General features: G+C 37.2%; 1 protein-coding gene across 2 annotated transcripts in view; it reads left to right on the top strand.

The window, feature by feature from the left end:
- The window catches only part of LOC150104419 (cyclin N-terminal domain-containing protein 1-like), a 254,807-nt gene extending 244,603 nt beyond the window's left edge, over window positions 1-10,204 (top strand). For both annotated transcript variants that reach the window (XM_090397002.1, XM_090397001.1), the window contains one exon: window positions 9,818-10,204. In XM_090397002.1, coding sequence (XP_090253128.1) covers window positions 9,818-9,931 — 114 coding nt within the window. In that variant the 3' untranslated portion in view covers window positions 9,932-10,204. The remainder of the gene's footprint in view (window positions 1-9,817) is intronic.
- Window positions 10,205-21,216: the final 11,012 nt, after the last annotated feature.

Below are 21,216 nucleotides of genomic sequence, written 5' to 3' on the forward strand. Positions count from 1 at the left end.
TGTGCATAGATTTGGTCACCTGGTTTCATGGTGATGAGGATATGTTGGAAAGGGTCCAGAGAAGATTCAAAAAGGTGGTCAGTGGTCTTTGGAATATGGGGACAGATTGAGAGAATGGAGTTGCAGAGTCTCATGAATGGGAGGAAAAGGGGGAGGGGATATGATTGAGACATATAAGCTAGTCAGTGGTTGTTATCATGTTGACATGGAGGCGATTTTTCATAGAATTGAAGAGGGGCTAGGACAAGCGGTCATCGCTAGAAACTGTATAAGGAGGGTGTAAGCAGAAGAGTGAGGAGTAGGTTCTTTGCATAGAGTGTGGTTGGTGAGTGGAATGTGTTGCCTGAGTGTGTTGTGGGTGTAGACACATTGAATCAGTTTAAAGCATGGCTGGATGAGCATTGTGTACAATAATGTGTACCTCCCACAATGAGTCTCTGAATCCATGAAGGTCAAATGTTAATGATAATAATAACAGATATTAGGATTCAGAGAAAAAGTAGGGGGAGTGAACTGATGGCATCAATGGTAGAATCATATTAAAAATTAAGACATTAGGAAGGAACTTGACATTGTTTGCATTCATTAATGTGTTAGCAGGACTAATCTTAGGTAGCATAGTCACTTCAATAGAATGGAAGAGGAAAGATTAGAGAAACAAGTGTTTGATGCTAAGATGGCAGGAAAGAGGCCCAGAGGAAGACCAAGGTCTAGAGGGATTGATTCAGTCAAAAGTACCTTAGAAGCACAAAATGCTAGGTATGACAATATTGGAGTGTTGACAAGTAATAGAGTAATTTGGAAGAAAATTTTTGATAGTAGATTAATAATAATGTAAAGTTAATCATGTAGTACTGTCATAATAGCCTGAACACCCCTTGAGGGTACAATCAGGAAATTGATGATGATGATGAACTATTATCACCTCTTTATCTGCTATCCATCAAACATTTCAGTCTACATTTTCTCAGATAAAAATATTAAAGTCCTAATAAATAGCATTGTATAGTCCCAATATCATTATTATGTATCTGTGTATTCTTTTGCAAGGTTAATTTATCCTCTTCAAATCATGGTGACAATATCTACGCACAATAATCTAGATGTAGTGTCATCGGGACTTTATATAACGGAAACATGCTCATTAATCTCTGTTCAATGTCATTCTCAGTTTCATAGCAATCCTCTGAGTTACATTCACCACACCTTTGGGAGGAATCCTCTAAAAATTTCTGTGTCATGAATCCACGCTTTCTTGCCTCCTTTACTTTCTCAAGTATCGTTCCACCAGTACAACTTTCCAACAATGGATCCCAAATATCAAAGCCTTCATTTCATTTCATTAAATTGATACCTTATTCATTCACTCATCTCTCCTCAAATCCTCTTAAAGATCTGTAACACTGGCAATCCTTCACTGGTAATCCTTCCAAACTTCACATCATCTGCAAACATTTAAATATTCCTTTGCATTCCACTGACCATGTTATTGTTATGAAGGTTTATTCAGTAAAGGTCCCAGTACTGAATCCTGTAGAATCCCTATTCATCTCCTTCTTCTTCTTCCTCCTTGATCAAGTTACTTCATACACAACTCTCTAATATCTTTCAAGCTGCCTATCTTCAAACCAGTTCACTAACTTGATATTTAAAGCTAAATCACAATTTAAGTATCAGCTTGTCATGATTCCACTCTGTTTTACAAATGCTTTTGTAAAATCCAACAATATATGGCAGTATTTTTATTATTATCATTAACATGAGACCTCCATGGAGTTAAGAGACTCACTGCAGGAAGTTTGCACTCATACAAAAACATCAAACCATGCTTTAAATTCATTCACAGCTTCTGCACTCACCACACTTTCAGGCAATGCATTCCATTCACTAACCACTCTCTGTGCAAAGAATATGTTCCTCACTCCCTTGCTCACACTCTCCTTATATGGCTTCCAGAGATGACCTTTTTAATTAAAAGAATTGTAAAAACAAAGGAAAACTCAAATAAAAAACTTTATTAATTTTCTGTTATTGTTTATTTGCCATTCTGTAATCTCATACTGATGATGCCTATGATATTTATGAAAATTCTACATTGATAAAGTTTTTTTTATGTGAGTTTTCATCCTCCATTTTTATAATTCTTTTAATTATGCCAACTCAAGGGCTTTTGTAGATGGCAATAGATGAGAAATTTTGTAAATAGGAAAATATTTGGGAATAAGGTGATACTTCTTCAGAATTCTACCGATAGGTTCAGAGACACTAGAAGTATATGGGACTGGAACCCTGAAGTCTGTTGAAGAATCCTGAGGTGTTGGAGCATAGAAGTCAATTATCTGCTGAATTTGATGAGGGTTGTAACCATTAAATTCCATTTAGACCAACTGTCACCTCTATATCATTAGCTGGCATTTACCAGATAGCTTGTGAATGTAATTTGACATACTTTGGGCAGACAGTCTGTTCTGTGGAAAAAAGAATTAATGAACATCAATATTATATTGACCACATGAAACCTCAAAAGTCTGGTCTCGTGCAATATGGTATTGACACTAAACACAGTGTCCTGTGGGATGAAGCTCATCTTCTCCATAGAAGCAGTTTTAAATACTGAATGCCTTTTGAAAGAAAGTTGCGAAGCCCTTTTACATCGAACAAATCTGAATCGGAACAATTGTCTCTCTCTCTCCCAAAAAGTTTGGGAGATTCTCATTTTACATAACCATCAAAAATAGTTTTCATATTATTTATTAATATACTAATTTCTAGCACATAGCAACCATTTTTAATTGGTAAACCAATTGTTGTATGTACCTTGTATTCCTGTTTACCAATTAAAAATGGTAAACCAATAGTTGTATGTACCTCGTATTCCTGTTTCTTTGATTTGCTTGTTTCTAGATGTTGTTTTCAGAACAAACTGTCTTTACTTTCATTTCATTAAAGTTAATTACTATGGTTATCATGTAATTTGTTGTTTATTCAAATTATCTTTTGAGTTGTATTTGAAATCTTTGTTACATGGCACAGAAACTTCAACTTGCTATCTACTGACACTCCAAGATCCTTAGTCTGATCAGTTTCTTCTAGCATAATCCCACCAATATAATAGGACATTGGATATCTAATCATGCCAGAGTGCATGACTTTACATTTACTGACATTGAACTGACATCCATTTTCCCATGCCCACAATTCCAGCCTATTCAAACTAGCAGCATTCCTGATTAATCTGCCTATCTTTGCATCATCAGCAAATAGCTTATGTTGCCTGTCAAATCCTTCCCAATATCATTAATCTACAGATTGAATAACAGTGGACAAAGGACTGATCCTTGTTGTACACTGATAGTAAACCACCTTAAATCTTGCAGACTCACATCCCCAATATACCACTTTTTGATATCTGTCAGTCAGCCATCCTCTTAACCACACTAATATTTTATGATCCAAACCCATATTCTCCAATTTATGCAACAGTCTTCCATGCTGTATTCTGTCAAAAGCCTTAGCAAAAATTCAAAAGTGTCATGATGTATCCATTCCCTTGTCTGGTTTAGTGGTAACATTATTATATAATGTGAGCAAGTTGCTAAAACATGACTTCCCTTAGTAAACACATGCTGTTCATTACAAAGTAGAGATTCACCGTCAACCCATTTCTGAATGTGAGCCTTAACTAACTTTTCCAAAATCTTCACCACTACTCCTGAGATACTGATTGGTAGATAGTTGGATGTATCAGCCTTTGTACCACCCTTGTGCAATGGGATTACCATACATTCTTTCCATTTCTGCAGAATCTTCCCTGTTTGAAGCTCAGATTATATATATCCTGATCAAAGGAATAGCCAATTCAGCTGAACACTCTTTTAGCACCTGTGTTAATATCCCATCAGTCTCTATTGCTGAATTCTTATTCATTTTGTGCATTGGCTCTAAAATCTCCTCTTCATACACATGACTTTCTTCAGAAGAGATAGCAGTGAACTCAATGTTGCATACACCATGTTGATAGCTTTTAGCAAAATGAGCAGTCATTAGTTAAACAACCTCTTCTGCATCTGTCACCCTCACACTATCCGCATTCAGAAGAGTTATTCATTCATATTCATTCTTTCTTTTACTTGCAAATTATCGATAGACTTCTTGTGAGTTATCTTTAGCTAGCAGAGGCAATTTCTTTTTATACTCATTCTTAGCTTTCCATACAACAGTTGTGGCTTTTCTGGCATTCTGCTTATAATTTTCATAATGCACATCATCCTTATGCACATTGTATTCCTTCCACATCATTCTTTTCTTACGAATCTCTTGCTTAATAAGATTACACATCCATTTGATCATATCCTATTTATTCTTTGAACTCTTGAGACATATTCTGATATTGCATCATTTAAGCATTTTTTAAATGTTTCCCATGCACTGTCGATTTTCTTCCCATCCAGCAACCAATACCATTCCACTGAACTCAGTATACTCCTCAGTTGGTCATAATTTCGTGCTTTTTAGTTCAGCATGTAACCTTTTCTGAATGGAACATTCATAACTTAGTCACTTCCCAAGTGAGTACTGCATGATCACTCTCACCATCAGGATAGTTACGTCTTTAGCTGAAATACCCTCTGACACTATAATCAAATCTAACACTCTTTGACCTCGAGTTCCTTCTGTCACATGTTGCTTGAGGAAGTTGTCTTGCAACAACTTAATAAATTCAGTTTCATTCTTCTCATGAGATCTTACTGCTACCCAATCTTCTACGCTTTTTTGGCTGCAATTCATCTACTGTCATCAGTAATACTCCTCCCTCAATCCTATCTTTTCTGTCTTCCCTTGTAGGTTACAGAAACTGGTTGACAGGTGGAAAAGGGGTGATATGATTGAGACATGCAAATTAATGGAGGGTTTTTACAAGATCAAATGAGAAGAAATTTTTCACAATGGGTCTGGTGGTGAGAGAAATAGAGGCCCATCCTTGGAAACTGAGTAAGAGTGTTGTTAGCAAGGATGTTAGAACTGGGTTTTTAGCTTGGAGAGTGGTGAATTAGTGGAAATCTGCATAGTATGATAGATACTATGCAATGTCAAAAATTGCTTGATGGCATAAGTGCTTGACATGATGTTTAGGGCCTCTATCAATGAGTCTAAGGACAAGGTCAAGTACTGTAGTATTATTATTATTACGGGCTACTATGGAGTAGTCCGTAATGATAATAATAATAATAAACCCTTCACATTCTATCCCTGTTACTACATCATCTGCTTTTAGCAGAGTCTCACTATATCATTCCTTCTGCAGAATCTGTGTATTGATTCATTTGCTATCACCACCCTCCTCCTCAGTTTGGCCTATACCATAGCATGGCAGGAGATTTGCAGGTTTTACCTTCTCACGCTACTATTTCGCTTTATCCAACAATTCTTCATCTCCTCCCTCATAAAATGCTTCTCAATTCTCAGATCATTAGTATGAACCAAAACAGTTAGTTCTTTCACCTTACTTTCTGCATCTAGATGATTATTAATAAATGATGTGGTGCAATATATAGAAGGGAAGCAAGTATTAGGAGAATTGGAAGTGAAAGAATAAGAGGTATATCAGGTGTTGGTTGGTTTAGATGTCAATAAGACTGTGGGAATGGGTGACATGTCACCATGTATTCTTAAGGAATGTGCACCACAGTTGGCTATGACCTTGACCTTGTTATTTAATGCAAATCTTGCCTGGGGGTTCCTAAGGAGTGGAAAGAAGGCAAAATTGTGCCACTCCACAACATAATTCTAAGACAGAAGTTTCCAATTATAGTCTGTATAAGTGCAGTTGTGGTCAAGGTGTTGGAGAAATTGGTTAGGAATAGAATACAGGATTGGGTTGATGAACATAGCATTCTTTATGATTGTCAATATGGATTTGTGAAGGGTAGGTCCTGTTTTAGCAATTTACTTGCATTTTATGATAGGGTAATGGGTTAGTTTGATAAGTGAGAATCATATACAGTGATACTCTTGGATTTTGCAAAAGTGTTTATAGATTACCACATAATAAGTTGTGTGCAAGCTGTAGAGGATGGGAATAGATAGTATATTGGTTAGATGGATCAGAAATTGGCTCCCTGAATGATACCAGCAGGTTGTGTATGATGGAACAGTGTCTTAAAAAAGGAGGGTAACCAGTGGAGTGCTCTAGGATTCTGTTCTCAGACTGCTGCTGTTTAATTTGTTTGCAAACGATATCTTCAGTTGCTTGCTGATGATGCAAAGTTGGAAAGAAATAGCACTATGGATGTTAATTCCTTTCAGAGATTTGAATAGACTTTTGACTTGGACAAAGGAGTGGGACTGTAGTTTTAATATCAATAAGTACAAGATGTTGCATGTTCGAATGCTGAAATATAAGGCTGTGTACTATATCGATGATGCCATACTGCAGGAAGTGGATGAGATTAGAGATTTGGGAGTGATGACATTAGACTGAAGTTTAGAGGGCATACTGCTAGTGTTGCAATGTGCCCTGCTATGATAAGAAGTACTCTAACATGTAGGGATAAGGAGCTGGTTGTCACTATATAAAGCACTGGTCAGACCACACTTAGACTATTCTGCTCAAATCTGGTCTCCTGGTTTTCAGTGTGATATGGAGACATTGGAGAGGGGTCCAGAGATGAGTGACTAAGACAGTATCAAGACTTTGAACTATTGGCTATAGGTTGAAAAAATGTGGATTGCATTGTTCGACAGATAGGAGGAAAAAATGTGATATGATAGAGATGTTTAAGTTAGTGAGAGGACTTTATCGGATTAATACATATGGGATTATAAAAAGAGTAGAAAGCGAGAGATGAAAAACCAGAGGTTATCCCTCGATATCAGCTCGAGTGTTGTGTGAATGTACAAAGGAATTGTCACTGCCTCTTACTTGGTTATTTAACTTGTTTGAACTCTGGTATGGTCTCTAGGGAGTGGAAGGAAGGCAAAGTGGTTCCTTTGCATAAATGTGGCTCTAAGACTGTGGTAGTTAATTACAGACCAATCACCATCTCGAGAATGGTGTTAAAGTATTGGAAAAGTTTGTTAAGGACAGAATTCAAGAATTGGTGGATCAGAATATTATACTCTATAGGAGCCAACATGATTTTGTTAAAGGTCGATCCTGTCTTAGCAATTTATTAACTTTTTACAATACAATGATATCTGAGTTGGACAAAGAGAATGGCTACACAGTGGCATTTCTGGATTTTGCTAAGGCTTTTGACAGGATACCCCATGGAATACTGTTGTGCAAATTACAGCAGATGGGGATGGATACTAAACTGGTGATATGGATAAGAGAATGGCTCATGGAGAGATTCCAGACAGGTTACCAGTGGTGTGCCTCAGGGCTCTGTGCTTGGGTCGTTATTGTTTAATTTGTACATAAATGATATAGGAAATGGTTTGAAGGTAGATATTCAGTTGTTTATGAGATATGCAAAGTTGGGTGGGGCAATAAAAAATCAAGCTGATGTTGAGAGTTTCCAGGATGATTTAAATAAGCTGGCAAAATGGGAAAAAGGTAATGGATGTCAGTTCAATGTGGAAAAGTGCAAAGTTATGCATTTTGGGATTAAAAGATTACCAGCTGTGTACTACATTGATGGAACAGTACTCCAAGAGATTAATGAGGCTAGGGACTTGGGGGGGGGTGGATAGGGAGATGAAGTTCATGGCACATTGCTAAGGTGTCCAAGATTGCACATAGGATTATTATTATTTATTATTATTATTATTATTCAGGCCTCCATGGAGTCAAAAGACTCATCGAGGGAGGTCCTTCCTAAGACATAAAATCTTTCAAGACTCATCGAGGGGAGGTCCCCCCCCCCTGAGAAACACAAAGTCTATCATACCACTCTTTAAACTCATTGACCGTTCTCGCTCCCACCACTCCATCAGGCAATGCATTCCACTGCTCAACCACCCTCCACACAAAGAAACCACTCCTTACCCTCTTGCTCACAGTTTCCTTTCATAACTTCCAGGGATGGCCTCTTGTCATCACTCCTTCCCGCTGTTCAACCAAGCGAAAGAACTCCCCAGTGTCAACCCTGTAACCACATCTCAACAGTTTAAAAGTCTTAATCATATCACCTCTCCTTCTTCTATCCACCAAACTCTGCAGTCCACATTCTCTCAGCCGAGCCTCATAACTATCCTTGTACAGTCCTGAAACCATCTTTGTCATCCGTCTTTGTATCCTTTCCACAGTTAATTTATCCCCTTCAAATCCTGGGGACCAAATCTGAGAACAATAGTCCAAGTGTGGTCTGATCAGAGACTTATACAACAGAATGATAACCCTCTTATCTCTGCAGGTCAGTGTCCTTCTCATAATAGCAGTAATCCTCTGTGTTACCTTCACCACCTTTGCAATATGTCCCCTAAACTTCAGGTTTCTATCAATCATCAACCCCAGATCTCTTGTCTCCCCAACTTCCTCCAGTATAACTCCTCCCATAGAGTATGCAGCATCCCATCGATGTTTCCCAAACCTCAAGACCTTACATTTTGCTGCATTAAACTGACACCCCCATTCATTTGCCCATCTATCTAGCTTATTTAAATCCTCTTGCAGGGCTACCACATCTGCACTATTACTAATAATCCTTCCCAGCTTCGCATCATCCGCAAACAACTGAATATTCCCCTGCAATCCACTGGCTATGTCATTGTTATAAAGGTTAAACAATATAGGTCCTAGTACTGAGCCCTGTGGGACCCCACTTGTAACCCTCTGCCTCCTGGAAACTGCTCCACCATACACAACTCTGTGATTCCTATCAGACAGCCAATCCTGAATCCAGTTGACCAATCTGACATCCAGACCCATGTGCTGCAACTTAAATATCAGCTTATCATGTGGCACCCTGTCAATTGCCTTCGCCAAGTCTAAGAAAATTGCAGTATATGCCTTTCCCTCATCTAATGTTCTTGTAACTTTATTATAAAAGGCTAGCATATTGCTAAAACAAGAGCATCCTTTCACAAATCCATGTTGATTCTCACAGATAACATTACCCTCATCTTCCCAATTACTTGGTTATTGAAGAAAGCTCTAACATCCACAGATAAAGAGCTTATTATTCCCCTTTATAAGGCATTGACACTTCCACATTTGGATTATTGTGCTCAAGTCTAGTCACCTGGATTCCTTTGGGGGGGGGATGAGGAGGTTGTGGAGAGGGGGTCTATCAACCAACCACTGCAATCCACAAGCTCTCAATGCTCTCTGCATTGAGAGCTTGTGGATTGCAGTGGTTGGTTGATAGACAGAGAAGAGCGGATATGATAGAAACCATTAAATTACTAAAAGGTTTTTATAAGATTGTTGCAGGGGAAATATTTCTGCTGTGTAAGGAAAGGTGTGGTTAACAAGGGTGTGAGAACTAGATTTTTTTGCTTGGAGGTTGGTGAATGAGTGGAATGCACTGCCTGACTCAGTTGTGAGTTCTTTGTCTGTAAATGAATTCAGTGATGAGTCTACTGACTCCATGGAGATACCTGTAATAATAATAATAAACTTAATTTATTTAAAGAATAAAATGTACTGTCAAATGAAAGTTAAGAAGCACACTAGCTATATCTATCTTAGGAGATACAGATCTTATAAACAAGCTCTTAAATAACTTCTGCCTTAAAACAATCATTTTGTTTTTAATTGGGGCATCATTCATAGATATCTTTATAGTTCTTTGACAATAAATCAGAATTATTTTATGTTTTTTTAATATTAAATTTGTTATTTTTATGTAATAAAATGGGTCTTTTCTTTTAGATAATGAAACATTTGCATAACATAACTCATATACCATATGAAGATATTAATGACTTTAGCCATATTCTAATAGAGATTTTGCAAGAGGATGAGGAAATCACATGCTTAAGTTAGATATGCATCCGCATACATATTTCTTTTCTCCTTCTTCAAGTCAAACAAGTACCAAATTTTTATAAGTTTACAGTATTGAAATTGTTATATGCATAAATAAGTATATAACAATTCCAATATATCTTTTCTCCTGTTTCAGGAAAATATATGATGTTAACACTGAAATGTGCACATAGTGATGTCCCAAGTGCAGCAAAATAAGTAATATTATTAAAATGAGATTAAATGAAATACTCATAGAATATGTAAATAAAAGATGAATCCATATTGTCATTTCTGTGTTATTTTTCGATACTGCCACACAAGTATACCAGAGAAAATATTGCATTACTTTACACTATTGTATGCCGCCCCCCCCACTACTCCTTTAGGATATAAGGAGGACCAGCTGTTTGGTGGCATGTTTGGGGAGGGTGCATGTTCATTGCCTATGGCTACCAGAATTGGGGGAAATCTTGGTGGGGAAGGAGAAGAAGTGATGGGGTGCCAGTCAGTCGTGTGTGAGATCTGTACACAGTTTCATTTCGTAATCAACATTTTGTCAAACGAACATGTCCTACATCTTTCCTTTTCTCTTCATATTTTTGAATGGTACAATGGTCTGTAATAACAGTTGATGGAGGGGAAAATAGTTTCCTTGAACTTGTAAAAGAGAATTTTCATTTAGAATTCTCAACAAAAATAATAAATTCAAACAGAGTTTCACACAAAATAAACCACAAGAATTGACATCCCATACAACCTGGATGAATGCATTCCTGGCTCTTAAAATACAAAACAAGTTTAAAATAACACATACCACAATCAAAATGATAATCGTGTACCACACTTTATGAAATCCCTGCATACTGCAAGGTGATAATTAATTCAGCTTAAAATTACTTTTGTGATAACTCCATACACTGAATGTTTTTGTAATTATAATTATGTTACAAATGATTGAATATTTAAGAAACTCTACTCAGAAAATAAGACTGATTTCAGTTGCATATTGAATCCATTTGTGTTAAATGCAATAAGGTATTTGCATAAAATAAATTTAGTTGAATCCTTTATCCCAGTGAGAGCAAAAAAGTTTGCGCCTGAAAATATCTTCAGGACCGTATATAGTGTTGTACTATATAGTGTTAGTACAACACTATATTCAGTCCTAAAGATATTTTCAGATGCAAACTTTGTTTGCTCTCACTGGGATAAAGGATTAAACTAAATTTATTATATTCTAACCTAGTGAAAAAAAACTTTCAACAAGGTATTTGCAGTTTGTAAAACAACCCAATTTGCAGTTTATAAAATGATATTAAGCTTATGGAATACTGATTATGAAGACAGATTGAGAATTTGTAGGCTGCAGACACTAGCAAACCAGAGAGAGAGAGAGAGAGGGGTGATATGATTCAGACTTACAAACTTCTGAAAGGGTCATTGATGAAATTTTTCAATTTATGGAGGGTGGGGAAAAGACAAGAGGGCATCCTTGGTATCTGAGAATGAATGCCGCTGAGAAAAGGGTGAGGGCTAGATTTTTCTCTCATGAGGTGGTGCATAATTGGAATGGATTGCCCTTGGATGTTGTGAGTGCAAGCAATGTGAATGAATTCAAGAATAAGTATAGTAGCTGGTTCATGTAGAATGTGGCCTCCCTCGATGAGTCCCTAACTCCCTGGAGGTCTCTTAATAATAATAATATTAATAATAATAAAATCGTAATTGTAAATTTTTTTATTAACTGAAACATTACAAAAAATAAACATTCATTCATGTCCCTGATAAATTTTAAATTCTGAGTTTGAAAAACAAGTGATTTTTTTTATTCCAAGTCTCCGTTCATAAAACTAAAACTAGCTGAAATGTCTAAAACTGAATGCATTAACAAAACTATCTGTTAAATTTTAATTCTACATTCCGAAACACAAGTAAAAATAGTTCAAAAAAAAAAAAATCAGCTAACGCCTTTTTATTCCCATATACGGGGAGTAGGCGAGGCCATTTATCCCTATCTAAATTTTGGAGACTGAGTGGGCAGTTCAATCTCCACTGGTACCCAATCAGAGATAGACGGCCCAAGGCTATCACTAATTAAGCGGTACACAGTGAAGAGAGACGGCTCAAATGTTCTGCCATCTCGTGGTCCCTAACCCTAACACAATATATTTAATGTCTGAAATAATGTGGGTTCTACGGTCGATTTTCTTGAGTTTATGGGACGAAAAACCTGAGTTTCCGGGAGGAAAACCCTGTAGTACTCATGAGGGAGGATTTTTTTGTGAAACAGGCATTTACTCATGAACATTATGTGGTTGAAACTCTGTTTTGGAAGTGTAACACAAATGCCTTCTCCATTGAAGCAATACATGGTAGGGATTCAAGAATCTCTACCTTGAGCAATGATGAAATAACTCGATTTTCATCAAAGTTGCAGTCCATACAGTCTTTCCTACTGCTCTTAGAATAGTAAAGTCCATCTTTCCATATAATGGATACACGACCCATTATACGAATTGCTAATCATCTATGAACTTCTATGGAGTGACAAGCCCTAATGGCATTCATCCAGTTCAACCAAGAAGCTATAATAAATTTAGTTTAATCCTTTATCCAAGTGTGAGCAAACAAAGTTTGTGCCTGAAAGTATCCTCAGGACTGGAGTAAGGTGGTACAACACCATCAACTCGTTGCAAAGGTGGAGCAAGCTAACATCACTACTATCTCAGTATCTCCCATAATGCAAAACACATCTCCTTGTGGATGTATAATGTTATGCATTAAGGAAAGGGCCACTACCCAGACTAGTTTCGACCTTTATTGAGGCCTCTTCGTTGGGAGCCAGGCCCAAGTGGAGATACCAGGCAGAAGCATTAGCAAGGTCATCTCTACCTATAGGAGTTGCCAAACGGTGTGCCACCTTTTTATTAAATTACTCTGGATTTAGATAAAAGTTGAAACTTTCAACATCTTTCTCTAAATCCAGAGTAATTTAATAAAAAGTTGCTAATGCTTCTGCCTGGTATCTCCACTTGGGCCTGACTCTCACTGAAGAGACCTCAATAAAGGTCGAAACTAGTCTGGGTAGTGGCCCTTCCCTTAATGCATAACATTATACATCCGCAAGGAGATGTGTTTTGCATTATGGGAGATACTGAGATAGGAGTGATGTTAGCTTGCTCCACCTTTGCAATGAGTTGCCCGGTGTTGTACCGCCTTACTCCAGTCCTGAAGATACTTTCAGGCGCAAAGTTTGTTTGCTCACACTTGGATAAAGGATTAAACTAAATTTATTATATGTACGTTTCCAAGTGAAAAATAAACTTTCATCATCAACCAAGAAGCCTTTTTAACCAATTTTCATTAAACAACCCATATAGTTCACCTTTATGAAATTGTAAAGGACTTTACTGCTAATGAAAGTGAACAGGTTACAAAGTAGATTCAATTGTTTACAGATTTATAACGCTGGGGTGGTAATGTTATCTGAGTTAAAAATTTTAATGAAAGAACCGTTTTAATTGATTTTACTCTGTATGTTTTGAGTTTGTAAATAAACAGATACGCTAGTTTACACTTGCTCTCTTTTATGTGTCATGCATGCTTTTTTAATTATAGTATTTGTTTATCCTCAGCACAAGTAACCGAAAATTAAACAAAATAAAACATAAAATAAAAAAAATAAAAAACCTAGCTCTAACACCCTTGTCAACCACGCTCTTGCATGGAAGCTGGGCAAGAGCGTGGTTGACAAGGGTGTTAGAGCTAGGTTTTTTACTTGGAGAGTGGTGAATGAGTGGAATAAGCTTCCAGAGTCTGTTGTGAGTGCTACGACCGTGAATGAGTTCAAGGCAAGATATGATAGATACTGTGTGAATGTTGAATAGTTGTTCCAGACATGATGTTAGGGCCTCCCTCGATGAGTCTGTCGACTCCTTGGAGTTTCCCGGAACAATAATAATAATAAACATGCAACTACGAAAACTGACATGAATGTCAGAATTTTCATAGTTGCATGGGAAGGGAGGAAACAGAATCAATTCCCTGCATGTATGAGGTTTGTTGCTTGGTGGTTGTGGTTTTATTTTTTTAAAGGTGTATTGTTGTTTTTCTGTGTTTCTTACTACCTGTGGGCGATTTGAACTTGATTTTGTATTTCTCACTGTGTTATTCCTTGTTTAAGCCCGGTAATCGATACCACAATAGAAAAATCATTCAATTCTGAATAAATCATACTCCAGTGCATCTGAACATCAATAAAATAAATAAAACTTATAATTCAATTGCAGTCTTACCAATATGAAATTCTATGTATAGAAAATTCTTTAAGTCCTCAAGAAATCAATGATAATCTGAAATAACTAAATCATCTTCTGCAACATATGCAGGCAAAGGTTGGTCGATTGGTAGGGCCTCTGCTACTAATGGCTCAGTTAAGTAAGTTTGAGCGCAGTTAGTAGTTGGAAGGAGACCAATCATTCGATTTCGATGCTGTTGGCACACTCTCCCTCGATGAGTCTTTGGACTCCCTGGAGGTGTCTAATAATAATATGCAAAACCCAAGAATGATATTTGTTTATCCAAAACGTCAATGCCATCTAACTGAGCATTAAAATAAGTAAAGAAAAATGTATCCACGAACAAAATTAACTAGCCCTCCCTCAACTTTTCCAAATGTAGAAAATTTTTTTGGGACCTGTAAATTTTACCACCAAGGTTCCCTAGTCAGCTTAATACGTCCCTGATCATGCTTACACTCAACTAGGGCAATGCAAACGAACCTTCGCAACATATGCATAACAAAAATGCCTAAAATGTCAATCATTGTTTGGTGTTCATTTTTTTCAGAGAACTTAGAGCAGTTCATGACAGAGATATATTTCAAAACATGAGAGATATATTCATGCCACCTTATACACTATCATACTTAACACAGGGGATGATATACTTTGATAAATAAGTTTCTCCTGTCAGGTGCCATACCCCCCACACGTCTGCTTCATTTAAATCTTGATTTACTACTCCCTACTGTATCATTCCAGCACCGCTGTAGGCCAGTCGCTTCATTGCCCTTTGGTTGGCCAGAATCAAATCCACCAGGCCTAGTGTTAAAGGCTTTTGAAGCAAGATCGAATTAGTCAATTCTCTTACACAGATACAGGAGTTCACTTCAGGAATGCTCCCACACACAAACCTGCCAAAAGTACAAACACAATTACCAGAGATTGATGTATGATTTCAAGTCATTTCCAACTCGAATCCAACTTCTTTCACTTTCTATATGCATGCTGTCAAATTACAGCAGGTTCTTTTAACAACAATTCTGAGCAGAGGATTGTTTGGCTTGTGTGTATTTCCATCGATGCAATAGGTAGTGTCGTGACGTTGTTTTCTTCATGTTGTGTTCGAATCCGCCATCTTGTTACAAGTCACTTTCATAAAAAAAAACTAATTGTAAATTGATCACCAATCCAAGGGTAGAGAAATTTCTATTATGCTGCGCCACTCTATCCTTAGATTAGTCTATATAAAATAGCAGGATCAATTCATAGTTAGTTAGCAGTCTCCTCATTCATTCTGGCCGAGGTAATTTATTTTCCACTTGGGATTCCCGCAAGATTCGAATTTTTATGAACGGTGCAATAAAAAGGAATTCAGCAAACACAATAATTAGATTAACAAAATAAAACATTTAATATAAGCTATATGACACACAGATAAATTCTACTTCTAATTTTAAACAATAGAATAAAGTTAAATATTAGGTCAAGTCAATCACATTAGTTCAATCTTCCAAACATTACATTCACTTTCTCAGTTTCTGAGTCACAAAATTCCTACACTTAATTAAATACAATAGAACTTCCCATCTGAATGGTTTCCACACAGTTCTCAGCTATGCTATACGCTTAAAGAACACCGCAGGCACTAATTGCTGTAAATATCTCTCAACAATTCTTATTTTCAAATTCTCATTCGCAAAGAATTTCCACAGTTAAAGTTAGGTTAAACGTAGCGTAACTAACATTCAATTCTTCATACATTGAAAATGATCAATATGTCAGTGCTTACCAGAAACAGTTCCTAGTACATCAATTACGTTGCGAATAACTTTCAAAATATATTTGTTGCACTTAAGAACACATTTATAAGACTTCTCCGCAGTTATAACTAAAACACTATTAATCACGCTTCACGACTATGGATATCAACTGTAAGGTACTTTGATTATCCTTGTTACCACTCATTAAATAATTAAACACTGTGCAGTTCTGCTTAGGGCGATTTAGAATTAAGTCGCAATTCTAGATTAACTGGGTTTAATCAGAATTCTTCACTGAACGTCCAGTTTCTTCATATTATCTAATTGCGGCATTAAATTCCTTTAATTATCACTGCTGACTTTCCTTTCAGCTAACTATAAAATTCACTTCGTCTTTTTTCGCTTATAATTATTATCCCCTTTAACTTCTGCCCTTGAGAACTTTTTATTTACTTCCACCTCTCTACTTTATACCCTTGCTTCCTTTCACTTCAAAATTTCCGTTCCAACTCTCTCTTGTTACCTCTATATAATTTTTTTATTATCCTTGTCCTAGCTCACGCTCTGTTCCACTCGCGCTCGCTTCTTCATGCGTCTCCATGACAACAAATAAAATATAATAAAATTGAGCTATTGCATAACTCTAAACTTCTATAACAGAAATAAATAGAGAATATTTGCATTTCAATTAATAAGCAGTTAAATTATCATGATTTATCATGCTAAGTGTGACCATCCTGATAAGACTAGCTTTTGATAAGATTCGTGACCGAATGGTGAAATTCTTTATAACCCACAGCAAACTGTAGCCACCTTCCTCCCTCTGCTATTTCCAGTTGTGCAGTGAAGTATAATTTATTGATCATGCGGTACAGTAACTTATGTGTTTATTATTATTACTTAACACCTCCAGGGAGTCCAAAGACTCATCGAGGGAGGGAACTTATTTTACAACTCTCCGTCTCCACCATCCGCAACTTCCTTCATCATCTACCACCGACCACCACCACTAATATTTTCACAGACAATCACAAACATCCATGCCCAGGGTGGGATTCGAACCCACAGCCTTCTGGCTGGAGAGCGGATACTCTAACCACTCAGTCAACCAGGGCGGCGCCGTGTAACTGGTTGGTACGCAGTGCTGATAATAACAAACTATGAAAACTGAGGGGAAACTCAGTACATAACAATCAAATAATAACAGAAAATTCAAAAAAAAAAAAAAAAACCTACTGAGATCGGGCTGTTTAGAATTTTCTGTTATTTTTTGATTGCAATTCTGTACTTGAGATGCCTAGTGAAACTTGAGAATACTGGATAAGGATACCAAACATTCTCTCCTCGGTTCATACAAGCCATTGTTTGATTACTGCAAACGTTGTGTATGCCTACACCCGAGGTAGAGATCGTTGGAAAAGTCTTCTCTGAAGAGAATCACGCGTGTGGCATATTCAGCGAATGGGAACTTCATAATTTTTAGCATCGACACATAGAGCAACCATTTAAATAAATTCAGTCTAAATGCAGCTCGTTTTTCTGAAGTTACGAGACGTCAACCCTGCGAGTGCATCTAGTTTCCAGGTTCCACCGTCGCGCAAGCCAAAATGCAAAGGTTTGTGTTTGTTCTGCTTTTTTTTTGGGGGGGGGAGAAATATTTTTAAATGCTATCTATGAATTTGTTTTTATAGTTATTTTTAATATTCACTTGAGGTATTTTAAGTTGTCAACTAAAATAACATTCAACCTCCTTGGGTTCCTTGCACAGGTTGATATTAACTTGTCATCTATCTCACTCTCTCTTGCTTTCGTTCACCAAATTATCAACGAGAGCTATCGAATTGTGTGTTTTATTACATCTGCGAGTGCAACTCAGAAGTATCCGCGATGCGTTTATTGAAATTAGCACGAAAATTACAAACTTCAGTGTTGGATATCGGCCATGCAACCAATAGCGTAGCTAGAGCTGTTGCCGCCTGATGCGGTCCCCGAGTTTGACGCCCCTCTCAATACACACCAAAAATACTACAAAAAGTTAAAACGACGTATAGGCAAATAAATTAAATCACTATGCTTATTTTTGAAGTAAAACTTTAATTTCAACATTCTGAAATGTTATTTTTCTTGTTTTTCTGTGAGCAAAATCGTCGATGACATTGGCGAAGTCTATTTCTTAGTAATGTAGGTAATTCTTAATCAGTTTTATTTAGGAAAACTCCTCTCACAACTAGCAACACTTACAGCAATTGTGAGGAAAATTCGCAGTATTACAATAGTTGGAACTGAGTTCTCGAGACTGTATTTTAGAATTGACTGCAAAAGTTCAAAAAGATTCAAAGTGCCACCCCCTCCGCACCTCTCCTAGCTACGCCACTGTATGCAACGCTTACACAGAAGGGGGGGGGTCGTATAGACCAGTGCTTCCCAAACTTCTGGATGTCAGGGCCCTCTTAGGAAAAATTAAAATATTTCACGCTCCCCCCGCGAAAAAATCGTAATATAGACATATATTATTATAATATTTATTATATTTATATTCAATACAAAACATACACAGCGAATATTGCAAAAATCAAATGCGAATATTACATTTTTAGCATCTTACATACACATTTGATGTGGCACATTATCTCATATTTTTATATAGATAGATAGATATATTATTGTACATTTGCAGTACAAGCACATGAAACGTAAAACGATTAGTAATAAAGAAAGAATTAAAAACATAAAAGTTTAATAACAATTTAATGTGATGGATGTGTTTCAATACTGCTACACCAACATCAGATGAAACATTTGAAACTGCAATTCTTAGATTTCTGCTTTGAAATCAAACTTATATGAATAAGCATATATTTACTAATATTCATTAAGCGCCGAAATACGCAGGAAGCAAAATTTGCAAACCGCGCCATGTGATTTCTTTTCATTAAAATATAAAAAATAACCAAAAAGAAATAATAAAAATTAAATACGTTTCTTTTAAGATAAAAAAAATCTACTTAGTCTTAAAAGATTTTTAATTTGTTTTCATTATTTCACGGCCCGCCTCAACAAAACCTACGGCCCACAGTTTGGGAAGCGCTGGTATAGACAGTCGAGCTACGAGTGCCTCGCTGTCTCCATGTCTTTGTTACTGGCAAATGAAAGACAACCAAAGCAGAACTGCGCAATGTTCGCAGCTTCGTCGGTGGCATGCCATTTGTAGGTAATAGGTTCGCGAACTTTCTTTCAAGGGTTGTTGCCAATACTCTGTTCGGTCGTTCTTCAACTTGGGAATTCTGCTTCGGCAAAACACTAAATATTCGACAAACTTCGGCCCACAAAAAAAAAAAAAAGGCAATTACTGTGCGATTTCTTTTTTGTCATCGCCCGAGCGGACTTAATCAATCGATGAGAAATCATTTGTATGGGGGTAGGAGCTTTCGCACCAATCAGAGAAAAACAGGATTACGAATCCTATCCGACTGATCGTCGTAATTCGGTTTCGTTTAGTGTGCTCCAGTGCGGAGCTCCCGGTTTTACGGGTATTTTCTTTTGTATCGCATTGTTTAACTTGCCATGACTCTTCTTTCGTTCACCAAATTATCGAGGAAAGCTATCGAATTGTGTGTTTTATTATTACACCTGCGATCGCAACTCAGAAAGTATCTTACCATAGCAGCATTATGATAAGAAGTACTCTAACATGTAGGATAAGGAGCTGGTTGTCACTATATAAAGCACTGGTCAAACCACACGTGGACTATTGTGCTCAGATCTGGTCACCTGGTTTTCAGTGTGATGCGGAGACATTGGAGAGGGTCTAATAGAGAGACGAGTGACTAGTCAGGACTTTGGAATGCAGGCTATGAAGAGAGAGGTTGAAGAAATATTAATTACAGAGTTTGATGGATAGGAGGAAGAGAGATTATATGACAGAGACGGTTAAGTTAGTGAGAGGATTTTATCAGATTAATCCAGAGGGGATTATAAAAAGAATAGAAGGTGAGAGGAGAAAAACCAGAGGTCATTCCTGGAAGTTGTATAAAAGAGTGGTGTGAGGAGTAGAATTTTTAGATGGAGAATTTCAGTGAATGGAATGCATTACCAGAATGTGTTGTTAAAGTAAGTCGTGTTAAGGATTTTAAGATTCGATCTGATAAATATGTTGCCAGTTGAATGAACCTCCGTGCCGATTCCATGGAGGGTGTAAGATGATTTCAGCGCTGGAGGAGATCTCATTCAGATCTACCATTATAGAACCCAGTGTCCCGATATGTCGCATGAGAATTCTACCGACTATTATAATAATTAAAAAAAAAAAAAACCTCTACGTGGTTTTTCATTCGCAGCTATCTCTGGGATATGATTTCCTTATCGGGATGTGCTACAATGTCCCTCCATTCGCGCAGCATGAACAGAGCTGCAGCAGTGTTCTGGACGACTGTTTTCCACAGGATTAACAACTCTGTTTGGGGTAAAACGATGAAGGATGGCGAAAACTTCTTTTCCTAATTCATGTTCTGAGTCGAATTCAACATAAATAGATTCATTTTTTGGGGAGGGGAGGGCTGGTAGTTCTTTTAAACAGCGAACTTTAAGAGCCTTTCGGGAGGAACAGGTTAGTGGCCCCGAAAAGAACGGTGAATGTTCAACGGCAAATGTAAAAGAGGCTGGATGGAGATAAATATTACGAACCATAGTGGGATGAGGGGGTATACGAGGCACAAGCAATCCCTTTGAACGATGTCGTATTATGTCTCTGCAGAGAGTACACATAGACAATGTGGAAAGCTGTGAACTTGACGTATCCGTTTTCAGTAGCCGAGGATAAGAGAATCATTCTGCAATTGAGTTCCGCGGAGGGGGGGGGGGGTATTCTTCTTTTCTTCCGGGGAATCAGATTGTATTAATAATAACAATGAAATGTAACACAAATAGAATGTGCATTTAAATTACCATCTGGATAAGCAACAGGCCCTTTGCTCGAGAAGCAGTTTGCTAAGATGTCCCAATGGCATCAAAAAGGATACCTTAGTTAGTTGCGAAAGTACGCTGTAAAGTGAATGGATTTCTCGATGCTAGGGATGCGTCAGTCGTAACATGACTGAAAGAGATCAGAGAAAAACCACGATCAGTGGCATGCACTGTTGTGTTACGCATGGCATTATTAACCTCGTTTTTTTCATCCGATCATTCCATTTGAAGACATTAATAGTGAAACCTCAAACACATGGACACGTTAAACGCTGTTTGTCAACTGACTATTCAG

This window comes from Typopeltis vanoorti, chromosome 8, assembly GCF_054136105.1.
Source record: "Typopeltis vanoorti isolate ZY-2024b chromosome 8, IOZ_Tvanoo_1.0, whole genome shotgun sequence".
Taxonomy (NCBI): domain Eukaryota; kingdom Metazoa; phylum Arthropoda; class Arachnida; order Uropygi; family Thelyphonidae; genus Typopeltis; species Typopeltis vanoorti.